General features: G+C 29.4%; 1 protein-coding gene across 2 annotated transcripts; it reads left to right on the top strand.

The window, feature by feature from the left end:
* The first annotated feature begins 877 nt into the window (after window positions 1-877).
* LOC110636023 (uncharacterized) lies at window positions 878-8,780 on the top strand. 2 transcript variants are annotated; one of them, XM_058139703.1, is made up of 8 exons: window positions 910-989; window positions 1,457-1,527; window positions 1,622-1,806; window positions 4,675-4,737; window positions 4,955-6,142; window positions 6,338-6,493; window positions 6,596-7,041; window positions 7,909-8,780. In XM_058139703.1, the coding sequence occupies exons 4-8, from the start codon at window positions 4,710-4,712 to the stop codon at window positions 8,581-8,583; spliced, it is 2,493 nt and encodes an 830-aa protein (XP_057995686.1). In that variant the 5' UTR covers window positions 910-989; window positions 1,457-1,527; window positions 1,622-1,806; window positions 4,675-4,709; the 3' UTR covers window positions 8,584-8,780. The 2 variants fall into 2 exon arrangements, with proteins under 2 accessions (XP_021641226.2, XP_057995686.1); XM_021785534.2 differs by lacking the exon at window positions 1,457-1,527 and having other exon boundaries at window positions 878-989.
* Window positions 8,781-16,568: the final 7,788 nt, after the last annotated feature.

Consider the following 16,568-nt stretch of genomic DNA (forward strand, 5'->3'; position numbering starts at 1 on the left):
TATATTTTATTTTCGTTAAACTCTTTAGTTTATTTATAAAATTTTTTATTTGTTAACGAATTTTAATGTAAAGCAAACTACTATTTAGTTATTATATTTTAATAATATGCCTAATTGATCTCTATTTTTTTTAAGTTTAATTAAAGTATGCAATAGGTAAAATTTAAATAATTTAAGTGTGATGATATATTTAGCTAATTTTTTTTATTCAACTTATTAATATGATTCACTTAAAGCAATTTATAACTCACTTCAACTCATATAAAATTTTAATTATTAAGTTTTACATCATTAATGAAATTGTAAATTTAAAGTGCGTATCAATCATTCACACGTTTTACGGTTGAACAAAGACTAATCTCTCTAGAGTTAATTAAAAATCAATTGAATAACTTATGTAAAAATAATGTTTTAACTCAAAATAACTTGTAATATTATAAATTAAATATAAAAATTAATTTTCGTATAGTAATTTAATAAATAATTTAAATCAATTAATAATTTTATTTTATATTTAAAAAAAATAAATAATGTAGAATTTAAAATAATTTAAATTGGAATGGTGAATGTGATCCGGCACCCAACGTGAGGCAGATGGGAAAGCATGGAAAGTGACTGTAAATTAATATATCCCAGCAAAAGGGCTCACAGACAAAAACCAACACAATGATCAACATGCAAAAGATAAACATGAAACATATATTATTATTCTAAAAAAAACTCATATTTTATTAGCAAGTGGCTATGGCCCTTTTGTATTTATTAATGATTAGCTCAATTAATTCAAAGAAAAATGAATAAAACAAAGCAAAACTTATTTGAGTGGTAGGCCAAGTGGGGTCAGATGACTTTGACTTACCCAGAAACATCTCTATTTATCAGGCAGCCGGCAGCCCCATTCCTCATATTAGCTTGCTCCATTCCATTCTCTTTTCTCCGATTAGCGTATTATCCTAGTCAAGAGTCCTCTTTTTTTTCCAGCTTTTGAGGTAAGTATCCATTACTTTGCTGGCTTCATCTCATCTTTATTTTTTGTGTAAATTAGAGGGTATTTGTTTATCTTATAAAAATCAACTTATAAATATATATAAATTAATTTAAATTTATAAATATTTAAAATTTTAAATAATTATATTTTTAGTGACTGACTTGTTAAAATTTTTTATATATTTTTTAAGTTTATGCCATCAAGTATCATTATTAACTTTATATATATATATATATATATATATATATATATATATATATATATATATATATATTACTATGATTAATTGGAAAATTGTTGCCATTCTACGGCCGGCAACAGCGTTAAATGATTCTTGGTGAGCGTAGTGCTAAGGATACCCATGAAAATGCCCAAAAATTAAGTTGAGATATGGGCAAGATTTCTCAATAACATCGCCTTCCTTGACTTTCTTTTTTTAAATTCGCCTTTCTTGACATTTATTGATAGGTTTCAATGCTAAACCAATCCATCTTCACATGTTCTTGAGTGTTTTTATGATTTGGAAGAAGGAATCGATGGTAAGATTTATATCTGCATCAATTTCATGGGTTTAAGCATGTTTATTTGATAAAAGGAAAGATTAGATTTGCATTTTTATTGTTGGTTTCGCAGAAGTAGGCGACCGATTCCAGTAGCATTTCCAGCTATCTCAGGCCTTCTCTGTCGATTTTGGCAGCAGTCCAAGTGAATTTAGAAGATCAGCTACGTCAACCTTGCTTGCCCAGTTCGCTGAACGAAGCCTGAGGACTTGATTGCTCGGTCCATCTAAGTCCCTCTCTCTGCTCTCAACTCTTTCGGTACAATGTCGATAAACTCCTCTCTTTATTTCTCTCAATACGTTTGGGTTTATTAATTTCGCATAGCATTTAATTCATTTTTTACTTCGTTGAAATGGAAATTGATTTGGAGTTTCTTGTTAATTACTGGTTTCTCTTACTTATTACCTCTGTCATTTAAATCAAAATTTTAATTCGATTTTAAGTAATTAATTTCAATTTAACTTGAGTTCTAGTTTTGATTTGAAAAAATAATTTATTCAAATAAAATAATCTATTTATACTAGAAGGAGGGATAACATTGAAATTTTAAAAATACCCTTTATTATGTATATTATTTACAAAAATATCTGTTAATATGTATCTATAGCAACAAAAATATAGATTTGTCGCTAATAATGTATATTAGCAATGAAAAATCTGTCGATAATAGTATAATTCGTAGCTAATAACATTTAGCGACAACAAACCCATCACTACTACTTTAGCGACAAGAGTGTTGTCCAATGTATTTCGTTGCTAATAACAACAGATATTTCGTTGCTAAATCTCTTAATAATTTCAATTTTTAATATTATTATAATTGATATAAATTAAAATTTAATTATGCTAATAATAAATGATATAAATTAAAATTTAATTATTCTATTATAATTCTCAATATATATAGTAATTATATAGTCTTAATCATATAACTATTATTAATTCATAAAATTATTTATATATATATATAATTACTATTAAAAATTAAATATTTAATTAACATAATTATAAAACTATTATTAAATAATTAAATATTGAGTTAAATAAAAAAATTACACTTATATCAACAAATATCAACTTCTAATCATATTGGATGACAATAATTTTATTTGTTACAAATTTATATTATTTTTTTTTAAATTAGTAACTAAATATTAAAATTGAGAATTTGAATTTTTAATAAAATTTAAGTCTAACAACCATTTTATTGGTAAAATATTTATATTTGTTTATATAATTATTGATATTAATAAAAATATAGCTTTAACAAAATTTAGACTTTAATTTTGTATATAATCAAATTTCACTTATTTTTATTTTCATTAAAAATAAAAATAAAAATATTTCTGTATTATCAAATTATTTTCAAACGTAATAATTAAAAAATAAAACATTGATAAAATTATAAGAATTGAATTTAAATTTTAACTAATTTAAATAAATAGAATAAAATTAACACTAATTTTACAATATTGAAAAACTTAACCCAATTAACAATTTAAATAAAGTTAAAAAAGTCTTAGAATTTTTTTTTATTAGTTAGTCCTATTTTAAAAAAAAATTATTTTTTACATTAATAAAATATTCTAATTCATAATTTATTAAAATAAAAAATTACTATTTATAAAAATCATTTAAACTACAGTCGATAACTAATAACTTGAAATAAAAAAAAATTATTTTGTATTAAAACATAATAAAATATCATAATATCAAATTTAAATACTTATTCATTTAAAATTTTTATCTATTTAAATAAATTTTATATCATTATCTTATTATTTAAATATATATAATTCAAATATATAAGTATATAAAGTTATATTAAAAAATAAAATTAATATATAATATATAATTATAGCAATGTATTTTTCAATTATATGGTTTAAATTTTCATCAATACATTATATATGTTTTTTGTTATAAATATTTCAATTTACTAAATATTTTAATTTATATTATAAACAATTTTATATAATAATAATAAAAAAATTATAAAATTCATTAAATCATTCATCAAACTTTACATTTATAATCTTGTATTCTTTTCTAATAATTAATTAATAAATATAAAAATATGAATGAAATAATTTATATACTGATTAAATTATTTTTATAATTTGTATTTTACAATAAATAATTAAAATCTTAATCTTATTATAAATCCTATTTCAAAAAATGCTTATAGATATTCTAACTCATAAATATTTTTATTAATAATAAATAATACTATGTAATTTAAAGATTTAATGTTAAAAAATTTTAAATTTTTACAGTTATAGCTAATTCTTTTTTTTTATATAATTTTATCTTGATTTTAAAATTTTTTAATTCATTATAAAAATTAATTTAAATCAGTTAACGTTATATAATTTTGACCATTGATAAAAATTAATTTAAATCAATTAACGTTATATAATTTTGACCATTGATCTCTCTTTTAGTCAATTGAAATATTATATTTTTTTAACTATCAATTTATTTCAATTTTTATCACTCACAAAAACAGAAAATACTTATAATCAAGTTAAAATTGTCAAAAATTTAAGAATGGGCTATAATAGACAAAGTTGAGAAAATTCTAAAGTTTTTATTATTAGTCTAATTTAAATTTTTTAAAAAGAATATGAATAATAAAAAAAATTTAAAAGTATATTATATCTAATAAGACAGACATTTTGAATCTCATTTCTGTAAAATAAAAGATATTATTAATAAATAAGAATACATCTTGTTTGTTTAAGTATATATAACTAGAATATAATGAAAATGGTTTTCTAAGATGTTTGTAAAGTTTTAATTTAAATCATTACTTTAACTTTTTAAATTTTGTTGTATTATTACGCTTTCTAGAAAAAAAAATTTCTATTAATTTTAAAATTTACTAATTATAGCATATGGATTATTTTTAAAAAATTTGTATATAAAGAAAATTAAATTATGAGCACGACGATTATTACCATTAGAAGTATATAAATTAAGAAATTATAATTTTGAATAAAATTATTTTAGTTAATGACATATATATATATATATATATATATATATATATATATATATATATATATATATATATATATAATCACGAATGCTTATTACTAACTATCAGAGTACTGATTATTGCAGGTATTTATATTTGTAACTTAGCTTTGGAAATCGACATGGCTAACAATGGAGGACGCGAAGAAGGTATGAGTTACCTACGTACTTGTCCATAATGCTGTGCAAGGTTCTGTTGGATTTAGAGAATAAAAATTATGTCTAACCAAATCGAATTTAAGACCTTTATTTTATTTAATCGAAATTAAAATATTTATATTTTGTTATCGTGTTAATTTCATTTTATTTGCCCTTGTGAAATTTCAATTGTTTGAATTTTTTTTTTTTTTTTAATTAAACATGATAGATGAAATAAGGACAAAGTTGGAATTGTATAAAGCTGCGATAAGTGGTGATTGGGAGAAGGCTATGGGCATCAAACCAATAACAGCAGTGATCAATAACCGTGGAGAGACAGCTCTCCATGTTGCAACTGCAGCAAACCACACCCATTTTGTGGAAAAGCTTGTTGATATGATTGCTAATGAAAATGCAGAGGATTTAGCTATTACAACTAAACCCCCAATTGCACCTCAAGCTTCATCTCTAAGTGATGCCATGGCTTCAGCCGCAACTGCATTCAAAATAGCAGCGGACCCAACCATAGGTCCCAAAGCAACTGCAGCCACATTGGCACCTGCAACCGGAAACGCAAATGCAAGTCGACAAGAAAATACCGAACCCAAAGCCAAAGTAACAATCGTGGACCCAATCCAAGATGCAGCTGCAGCCCCACAGCCACGGGACCGAGCCCCACAGTCAGAAGCCTCATCTCTAAGTGATGCCATGGCTTCAGCCCCAACTGCATTCAAAATAGCAGAGGACCCAGCCATAGGTCCCAAAGCAACTGCAGCCGCATTCCCATCTGCAACCGAAAATGCAAATGCAAGTCGACAAGAAAATACCAAACTCAAAGCCAAAGTAACAATCGCGGACCCAATCCAAGATGCAGCTGCAGCCCCGCAACCACGGGACCGAGTCCCACAATCACAAGCTTCATCTCTAAGTGATGCCATGGCTTCAGCCCCAACTGCATTCAAAATAGCAGAGGACCCAGCCATAGGTCCCAAAGCAACTGCAGCCACATTGGCATCTGCAATCAGAAGTGCAAATGTAAGTCGACAAGAAAATACCAAACCCAAAGCCAAAGTAACAATCGCGGACCCAATCCAAGATGCAGCTGCAGCCCTACAGCCACGGGACCGAGTTCCACCATCACAAGACCCAGCAACAGAACCAGAGGAGCGCGGAAATACAGCTTTTTGCTATGCGGCTTTATCTGGAAACGTGAAAATTGCTCAAATTATGAAGAAGAACAAGCAAGATTTGTCAGTGACTCGGGGTGGTAAAAATTTATTTCCAATTCATATAGCAGCTTTGGCTGGCCATGCACAAATGGTGCATGAACTGTACGATGAAGATCATATCAAAAATCAACTAACAAATGATGATCGCATTAGTTTACTCATCGCTTTGGTAGAGTCTGATATATATGGTAAGAAATATTCAATTCCATTATACCTAAATAATTTTCTTTTTAGATTATAAAGCCACCATTATACCTTCAACATAAAAATAATTTGGCTAAATCTCTTGAAAAATTATAAAACTAGGCTAATATTTGATTATATATATATTTTAGCCATAGAGACCTTATTTATTTATTTATTTTTTAATAATTTGGTTTTAGATGTTGCACTGAAGATGATAAAAGATCACCCAGAGTTGGCCACTAAGAATGATCATACCAGAGAGGAAGAGACAGCATTGCATGCATTTGCTCGAAAGCCTTGTATACCTTCCATTGAAACTTCTACAGGGATTTGGAGTTGCCGCAAAAACTTCGGTTAGCATTCTCTCTTTTGTACTCAACTGCTATGATTCTATCTAGTACTATTCTTTTGATACATTAGTTGTTATTCTATCTAGTACCACTGAATTTTGGCAGATTTGTTTTTCTCGGTTGCTGGTTCGAACATAAGTAAGCACGAACAAGGGCTTGAGCTAGTCCAAAAGCTTTGGGAGAAAGTAATATTGCAGGATGAGGAAAAAGTTTCTAAGTTTATGATTATACCTTCTGGGCGACTTATATTTATTGCAGCTGAAAATGGAAATGTGGAGTTCCTAACTATACTTATACGTCAATATCCAGCTTTAATATTGAAGGTGGATGAGAATAAACATACCATTTTTCATAAAGCTGTTTTGTATCGACATGAGAAAATCTTCAAGCTGATTTTTGAGTTGGGTATGATGAAGAACTTGATAAACATATATGAAGACGAGAACAAGAATAACATGTTGCACTTGGCTGGACAATTGCCTTTACCAAGTCGGCTAAATGTTGTACCAGGAGCAGCTCTCCAACTGCAACAAGAGCTACTGTGGTTTGAGGTAATTTGTTATTAATTCTTACTTCTCAGAGAAAATGCATAGAGCTGATCCATTATAGACTAAGACACAACATATATGATAAAACCTATATATAAAATAGATGAAACTCACATGTTTGTGCCTTAATTCCATGATAGAAACGCGCGCACACACACACACATATAGGAGAGGCTTCATTAACAAGAGCCTTTGGAGAAATTATTAGGTGCACCCGGTGTACATGCACATCTCTCACAATCATGTGGGACTCACTCTCCATATTATGAGGAGGGCCCAACTTTTTGTGAGAGATGGAGCACTATTTTTTAGTGCTCTCGATATATCTAATAATTAGCCGAGCCTTTGATCTAATTAATTTGCAGTTTTTGAACTGTAGGCATTATTACAAATTAAGTTTATAATTAGCAAATCACACCCATTGATAATAAATTATATTTTCATTAAAAATGTGCAGACACATTATATAATAACAATCATAGTATTATGATTGTTATTAATACATTTAGGTTTGGATTCTAGGATTTAAATTTGAAATTTGGATTAATAAAAAGAATTTTTATGGAAAGTTGTGGCATATGTAAAGTTGATACATTTGATTGCAGTAAAATGGATTTAAAATAATAAGGTAAAAGTTGTTATTTCAAATCTTTAGCTTTTAAATTTGTGTGAATACATGGGTTTTAGACCAAATTCAAATAATTTTATTTACAATATTTGAATAATATTTAATTCAAATCAAAATTCATAGGATCAAATCCGTCAATCCAAACATAACATTATTGATTTGAAAAGTCTCAAACATTATTTATTAGGGATTTCACTCTCTATGCCTTCCAACATGATATACATGTACAATACAAATTGTAGGAAGTGAAGAAGGTTGTTAGACCAGGGCAAATTGTAGCAAAAAATACGCAAAAGCAGACTGCAAGAGAAGTGTTCATGGAAAAGCACGAGAACTTAAGGATAGCAGCGGAGAAATGGATGATAAAAACAGCAAATTCATGCATGCTTGTGGCAACCCTTATTGCCACTGTTACTTTTGCAGCAGCGTTTACATTACCTGGAGGTAATAGACAAGATAATGGACAAGATAAGGGGTTTCCTGTTTTTCTTAATAGGACCTTGTTTAAAATTTTTGCCATAGCGGATGCAGTATCTTTAGCATTCTCATCCTCTTCGATACTATCCTTCTTGTCCATTCTTACTTCTCCATTCTCAATGGATGATTTTCTCAAGTCATTGCCAAACAAGTTAATTCGAGGATTCTTATTCCTTTTCATAGCAATAATAACAATGATGGGTGCCTTCGTTTTAGCCTTTTTCTTAATTTTCAAACATGGATTGATTCGATTTGCTATTTCTATTGCCGCACTTGCTTTTATCCCCATCCTTTTATTCATTGGGCAGCTCCATCTTGTTTTTGAGATGATTTATTCCACCTACAAGTGCTCCTTCCTTTTCTGTTGCAATAAAAAAACTCTCTTTCCTACCAAATCAAAATTTCCCATACTAGAAAAGCTATGCTGCTTCTGCAATTAGCTCCATATTTATCTTCTAGCCTATGTGTTGTGTACTAGTTTGTAATAGGGATAGATTTTGTGCTAGTATTTGCAATAGGTATAAATTTTGTGCTAGTACTATTTGTTTTATACTTGTGCGTGTGTAAAATAAAATCATTATTGTATTTTATTTTTCTTGTACAATAAACGTTTAAAAAGTAATGTCTTTTTTTTTTATTCATTTAGTTACAATCCACACTCTACTTAAAATTTATTAATTTCAAATATAACTTAATATCATAAATTAAAACTCATTGTTGGTGAACGTTTTTTTTTATAGTGGTTATCATTATTTTTACACCACTTTTATCACAATATCCCTAACCTATAGAGATTGATGTAACCTGGAAAATTGATAAAGTTTTCGCAAAATTTATAGCTAAAAGAAACTATGAAACCTGTTAAAATATATCTGATATATAAAATATGGCTCCGTGCCCATCCAACATTTAAATACACAAATATACATATATCTTTTCTCTGAGGATCAAAAGAAAATATTTGCAGTTTAAAGCTTCTAACTGTCTATACATATGTACTATAAACTAAAACAAAATAAATATCCAAAAGAAACATATTGGCCCAACCTCCACTAGACTCAATAGGTGGTGAAGTAGAAGAGAGTACAATACTGAAAGAGAGGTTGCTAGTGGTGGAATCAGAAAAAGGATCTGAAATATTAAAATTTAAGAGAGTGAGTAAAACTACTCAATGAACGAATAAATAAATAACAAAGGGGAACAAATAAGGTTTTGGTACTTAATAGTACCAATTTTGCTATGTTTGAATAAGTCAGCTAAATAAATATCTTTTAATCTAAAATCATGTAGCTGAACTAAAATAAAATTCATGCTGTAATAATATTGCTAAAATAGATATATTGAAATTATAAAATTTGCAATATCCTCATACACTCGCAATATGCTTCATATAGATAATGCTGGCATCTCAGACGCAATAATAAACTCTGGCAGTCTAAAAGCAATGCTAGCATCTTGGGCTTTATAATGATACAAAAATAATCCAAGAGCAATAAAAATACTGGTTATACACATGTGTAGAGCTATCCCTAAAGAGTGACCACTTGATATATGCCCCAAAGGCTATGTGTATATCAAGCGTTGTCCCAAAGATAGTATAAATATAAGTTGAGCTGAAAATAAATCACCCATTATCAAGGTGTTATCTATTCGGTGCATATATTGAGTGTATTCAACCATTTATTCAGTTGTAATTATAAATCTCATTTTATTCAATACTAAAACATAAAATTATCATTCTCTGTTCCTATTTTCATAATTAGAAATAATATAAATAATTAATATTTAATAAAATACTAATTTTATATATTTATTTACTCACCTGTACTAAAGATAGACTAAATCTTAGACTGCTGAAGCACATCTAGTATCTACTACAGGAGCTGGATCCTCTCCTAAAGTCAAAGAAAATAAAAGTGCATCAAGGAAGGAAATTTAAATTTTGGAATGAGAGTTGTGAGATATAAAATACATGATTTGTGTATAAAAGTTTTAAAAGAAAGCCAACAACACTTTGGCATAACCCGAACGTTTTCCAAAATTTCAACGGTTCAACAAATTCTCAAAAAGCCACAACACAACACAAATAACTTTAAAACACCTTTCCAAAATCTATACAAATAATTATAATATATTCCACATTTTCTCCATTTATTTCTCCTCCTCCATTCAAAATATCATTCTTCCTCCTTAACCTTTTATAGTAAAATTTATTCCAAAATTAAATTAGAATTTTTTTGCTGTCATAAATATAATCAATATTCATTAATAGCTCCAAAATCAACCTCATGATACTTTAATTTTTTAACCAAACATTTAATATAGAGGGCTTAAATCAAATTCTCATATTATGGAATCACAATATTTTGATATTCATTTCTTTAAGAAAACTTACCTAGTAGCTAGAATCACCTATTTACTAACCCATGAAAATCTATTATTTCAAAATAAAACCATATTCTCTAATTTAATATAAAACTTATCTCTCTTATATCATTATGCAATATAAATCACAAAAAGGAAAATGGAATATCAAATTAAACTTTCATAAATAAAAAGAAAGGAAGGAAAAACTTATCGGTTTGAAATAAAAAAAAATTTACAAGCTCTTACAAGTGAAAATAATGGATTTTAGGTTAGAATTTTGGTTGAAAATGGTTGTTTAACTAAAGATTTTAAGGGTTTTTGTGTTGATTTGATATATGGGTGTGAGTGAAGGGATAGAAGGAGAAATTTGGTGTTGATTTTGCTTCTCCCCTGTTCTGCTCAAGGTAAAAAAAAGGGGAACAATTTTCCCTTTTGTCTCACTTAGCTTCTTTTCTCTATTATTATTATTATTATTATTATTATTATTATTATTATTATTATTATGTAGAAGCTTCTCAAAGTTACTCTTATATGGGCTTTTAACATTTGCTTAATGGGCCCTCATTAATTTAGTTTAATACGCTAAGTGTTACAACTTTTCTATATTTTGAAAGCATTAGATATTATTCTTTTTTTTTTTTTTTTTAAATTTGCACCACTTCATATAGTATTCTATATATTAAGCATATTATCTACATTTACACTAACTCCATGAGATATCACTCGAGATCATTAGATTCTGATTGGTCAAACACACATGAGTTTATATAATACATCCATGATTCTATGTAGGATAGTCACGATGGATTGACAATCCAATTAACATTTGGGTTCTGTGTAATCACCATGCAATTTTTTTTCAACGGATTTTAATAACCGTAATTGCTTATGTGTTAACTTTACAGTGACTTACTATTCCATGTAACTTGTTTACATAGAATCACCATTCCAGTATAAAATTATTCAACTGATAAGGTTTATCCACTGACAGATGTAGAAAAAAAATTTTTGGGGTCGATGTATAAGAGTCAATTGACTTTCCATTAGTAAAATACATCAACCATTAAAAAAGAGCATTCAATATATAAATTAATCAGGGGTCAATTAAATAAATATATAAATATATATAAATAATTTAAGAAAAAAATGAGGTCAATTCACCCTTCTTTTAGTATGGTAAATCTTCCACTAGGTTGATCAAGATATATGTGTATCCTATTGTAATTGTAATCTCTTATACCTATAAGTTATCATATAGCCAGTGTATATCTCATGTATAAGCTATATAGAAACATCTCTCCAGTATAGTGACAAGACAGGTTTTCGAATCCAACACTTACATGATATCAAAGGCTCATGGCTCTTTGCAATAGCCACTAAATAAAGCTTAGTCACCTCTTCCACGTCTTCTTCTCTCTCTTAGTCCCTATCAAATGTCTCTTAGTTCTTAATTGTGAAGTTTATGTCCTCCAACTATATTCTGTGGAAAGCGTAAATTCTTCCTTTTCTTAATGGGTATAATCTTGTGAAAAAAATAAGCAATTAGCTGTAGAGGAATTAATGAAAGAGATGAGAGAAGGTTGGCTGAATATATTTCTTTGTATTAACAGAGTACAGATATATATGTACAAATATACCTAACAATCCTAACTATTTCTAAAACATGGATGTTGTGATCCACTATTAGTGGGATTTGATTTACATTATTCCTGGAGAGAAAATAGGAAAGCAAATATACAGAGATATTACAATCAATTAATTTCTTAACACTCCCCTTCAAGTTGGAGATTGAATATCATGAAGTCCTAACTTGTTGCACATGTCACAAATTAATCATTTCCTAAGGCTTTTTGTAAAATATCTACTAATTGGAACTGCTAGGTATATACGAAGTATTGATTATGCTGGCTTATAGTTTTTCTCAAACTATATGATAATCTATCTCAATGTGCTTTGTACGCTCATAAAAAATGGGCTTTGCTATAATGTGTAGAGCCACTTGATTGTCACAAATTAATGGTGTAGGAGCTGCCTGTGGAACTTTTAGATTTTGTAATACATAGAGAAGCCAAGTTAGCGCTAAACACATATTTGCCATTGCTTGATATTTAGCTTCTGCTAATGATCTAGAAACATTGGTTTGCTTTTTGGATTTCCATGAGATGAGAGAATTTCCAAGAAAAACATAATATCCTGTAACTGATCTTTTTGTTGCACGATAAACTCCCCAATTTGAATCACAAAAGGCTTTCAAAGAAAGATTTTTTATGGAAGGAAATAGTAATCCTTGACTAGGAGTACCTTTGAAGTATTTGAGGATTTGTATAACTACATTGTAGTGAGGTTTCCTGGTCTCATGCATGAATTGACTCAGTGTTCGAACATAATATACAATGTTAGGTCTTGTGACAGTAAGATAAATAATTTGCCAACTAGTCTTTTATATTTAGTTGGATCACTCAATAATGTTCCACCTGTTAGAGTAAGCTTTAAATTCTGTTCCATTGGAAATTTGTCTAGACGTGCACCTAAAAGTCCTAAATCTTGCAAAATGTCTAATGCGTATTTCCTTTGAGACATAAATATGCCTTTCTTTGAGTGAGAGAATTCAATAGCCAAGAAATATTTCAAGTCTCCAAGATCATTGATACGAAATCTTTTAAGAAGAAAACTTTTAAGAAGTTTGATTTCTTGAAATCATTTCCTGTGAGAAGCATATCATCAACATAGATTAGGATTGTGGTAAATGAGGTACCTTGAGTTTTGGTGAAAAGAGAATAATCAGCTTTTGATTGTTGATAACCAGCTTTCTTAATGGTGTCTAAAAATGTTAGGAACTAATTTTTGGATGCTTGTTTGAGCCCGTGTCGGGATTTATTGAGACGGCATAGAAGATTCTCCCCCTATCAGTGAAGACCAAGTGGAGGTTCCATATATACTTCTTCATGTAAATTGCCATGAAGGAAACATTTTGCATGTCTAATTGATGAGAAAACCAATTGCAAGCAGCAATAATTGTAAGAAGATAACGTAGTGTAGTGAACTTGGTTGTAGCAAAAAAAAATTTATGGTAATCGACACCATTAATATGAGTATATCCCTTAGCAACAAGGTGTGCCCTATACCATTCAATGGTGCCATCAGATTTGCATTTGATTTTGTAAACCCATTTGCATCCAATGGGTTTATAACGAACAGGAAGGGGAGCTAAATTCCAGGTGTTATTTTGCTATAGTGCTTCTAATTTTGCACTCATGGCTTGTCACTAATGTGGATCAAGGATAACTTGAGCATATGATTGAGGCTCACTGTGACCTATAATGTTGGCTAAAAAGGTATGTGACACCCCTTACCTGTCTACTATATAGCCGAGCAAGAAGTGCCACATTCGGTGCCAGAGCACCCTATCTTTTCTTGTCATGTCTATTGTAAATTTTAATATCATTTAAATCAGGTAATTTATGTGTAGAAATTTTTTTTTATATATCTTATTTCTGTGGAGACCCGGACAGAGCCTCCCCTGTTTATTAGCATCTGGCGGATTTCCACTAATCACCTGTTAACATATCCATATTCATTTCACAGATTTCCCTATCATATTCTCTTTTATCATATCATTCACAACTATTTATGAGATCTCAAAATGAAATATCATATATTACATTCATATGGAAATTCATAGATAATAAATTACAAGTTTTCATTTCAATCTCAAGTTTAATTACAAGTCCAAAATGAAATACATCATGACTAGATATAATGAACCAAAATACTAGTCTATACATGGGCCCTACCAAAATACAAAAGACTGGTGAGTTGACTCTAGTCGATGGCAGATCTGGTCGGAACTCTGTCCGAACACTACTGTGGCGGCTGCTGTTATGACGGCTGCTGATCTTCAGTACCTATGCAATGGAAAATCAACGCGCTAAGTATAACACTTAGTGGTGCATAATTTATAATAACAATAATTAAACAATTGAATTAATATCTGTAAATCATGACTTCTGGGTCTTTTACGTTTTTATTGCTCTTTGGAAACAATTAACATTATCAGAATCTTTTATGATTACTTATTGTATTTTAAGTCTTAATTAATTTTTATCAGTGCCCAAGAAACCTATAACAAATTATAAAAGCTGGATGCACGGTTGTATACTGGTTAGACAGCCATATGTCCGCCCAAAGATATCGTCATCGTGCATGAGGGCAAATCGGGCATGAGACCATTATCGGGCTTGTAAAGCCAAAAATAAAGTTAGGCACAATGGCCAATGGGTAGGCATATAGCCCGTAGAACAATCATATCAGATATATATTATCAGTTCATGATTTGCTTTATAAGCAGTACTGCTATCTGTGGTCCCCAATTGGTATACCAATTTATCCAAACTAAATAAATAAGTCTAGGTATACTATAGGCAATTAAACATTTTTAATTATTTTAGCACTATTCACTGTTACTATTTTCTGGTACTGTTCAGTGGTACCATTAATTTCATATAAATAGGACATTAGTCCCAATTTACATATTCATATCATCTTTAATATTTAATTAGCCTTATGAGTATTTTAATCACCATGTATAGCATTTTTCCCATGAACCTTTCTTTAGGTTCATTTTGATGTGTTATCTTTATCTAGGAATTTAACTAGATTATGATGTCTATTCGGTCACACTTCTTTCATAACAAATGCTTCTCTATGTTTAAACTTGAATTTCAATTTTTGAATCACTGAATTTGGGGTTATAGAACTAAAGTTATGGTCAAAATACCATAACTGGTCCCTTTGCCTCTAAGCTGTCCCGAATTTACAATTTCTGGTCAATAAAATTTGACCAATCATTTGATCATTTTATGGTCATTTTTAGACTTAGGTTCCTTCACAAGATATGTTCCTCTATGTCTTAGGGACTCCCAGGTACAATTTCATAATTTTTCAAGCTTGGTATAGTGAGTTATAGTCAATGTATTAACTTGGACTCTCAATCCTATAAAGGCAATAGTCAATCTTCAAGGCAGTATGTTTATCCCTCTTTTTAGGGTCTTCACACTTAGAATTTGGAAAGGTGTCTAAATCAATATTGTAGCCCTAAGTATCATGTTTTCAGATCATATTAGCATATCTCAAATGGAATTTCCTAGTGGGAGTTATGGCCAAATGAACACACAGGTATCAAATGTTATTCTGGGTTTAACTTAACATTTTCTAGATTTCAATTCCTAACTTTGGCTAATATTTTCCCTAGGATGCAATGGGTTTTGGAGCTTGGTCAAAAGATAAAAATTGTTGTGCTATGTCTTATAAAACTTTTAGCACTAGTTTCACTCAATTTGCAACTTTGGAGACCAAGTTATGGCATTTTTGTCAAAACTGATCAGGCATACCAAAAGAACAGTATTTTGGACAATTTCTGGGTTGGCAGTTTTAGTAACCCAACTTGTGCTAACAATTTGAATTGGTTAAAGGCAAAACTGGGTCAAGTGGTCTTCATGAAAAGTGTAGTCCTATGTCTAAGCTTTCCATTGATGTAAATTTTAGGTCATTTGGACCAGTATAGAGAGATTTATGACCAAATGAATATGTACTATTCATTTGGTCATTTTCTAGGTTTCAGTGTTTGGTCATCCGGGTTTGGGCAGAGAATTGGTCATGATTTTGACAAAATTTGGGCAGAGTTCCTTCTTGAAAAATGAAGGTTTGGATGTCCCAAAACACTTCCAATTGGCCTCATACCAATTGGGGCAACACAAACGGAGATATGGCAATAGAAACTTAATGGATTCAACAACAACACAACCTGCTAAAAATTCACACTCCCAATTTCTATCTCCTCCTTCTTTCAAACTCCAAATAAGCATATATGGCACTTCTATAAGCATCAATCTCAACTTAATTGGGTTAAATTCATGCATTTACACATGGTTCTTAATCATTTACACAAACCCTAGTCTCCAAAGTTTCAAATTTATACAAACTCAGCTCTTTTACACTTCTTATCATATTAACTATTCAAACATCCTTATGAAACCATTTTTCATCATTTAAAAATAGC

The sequence above is a fragment of the Hevea brasiliensis genome, chromosome 17, assembly GCF_030052815.1.
Source record: "Hevea brasiliensis isolate MT/VB/25A 57/8 chromosome 17, ASM3005281v1, whole genome shotgun sequence".
Taxonomy (NCBI): Eukaryota; Viridiplantae; Streptophyta; class Magnoliopsida; order Malpighiales; family Euphorbiaceae; genus Hevea; species Hevea brasiliensis.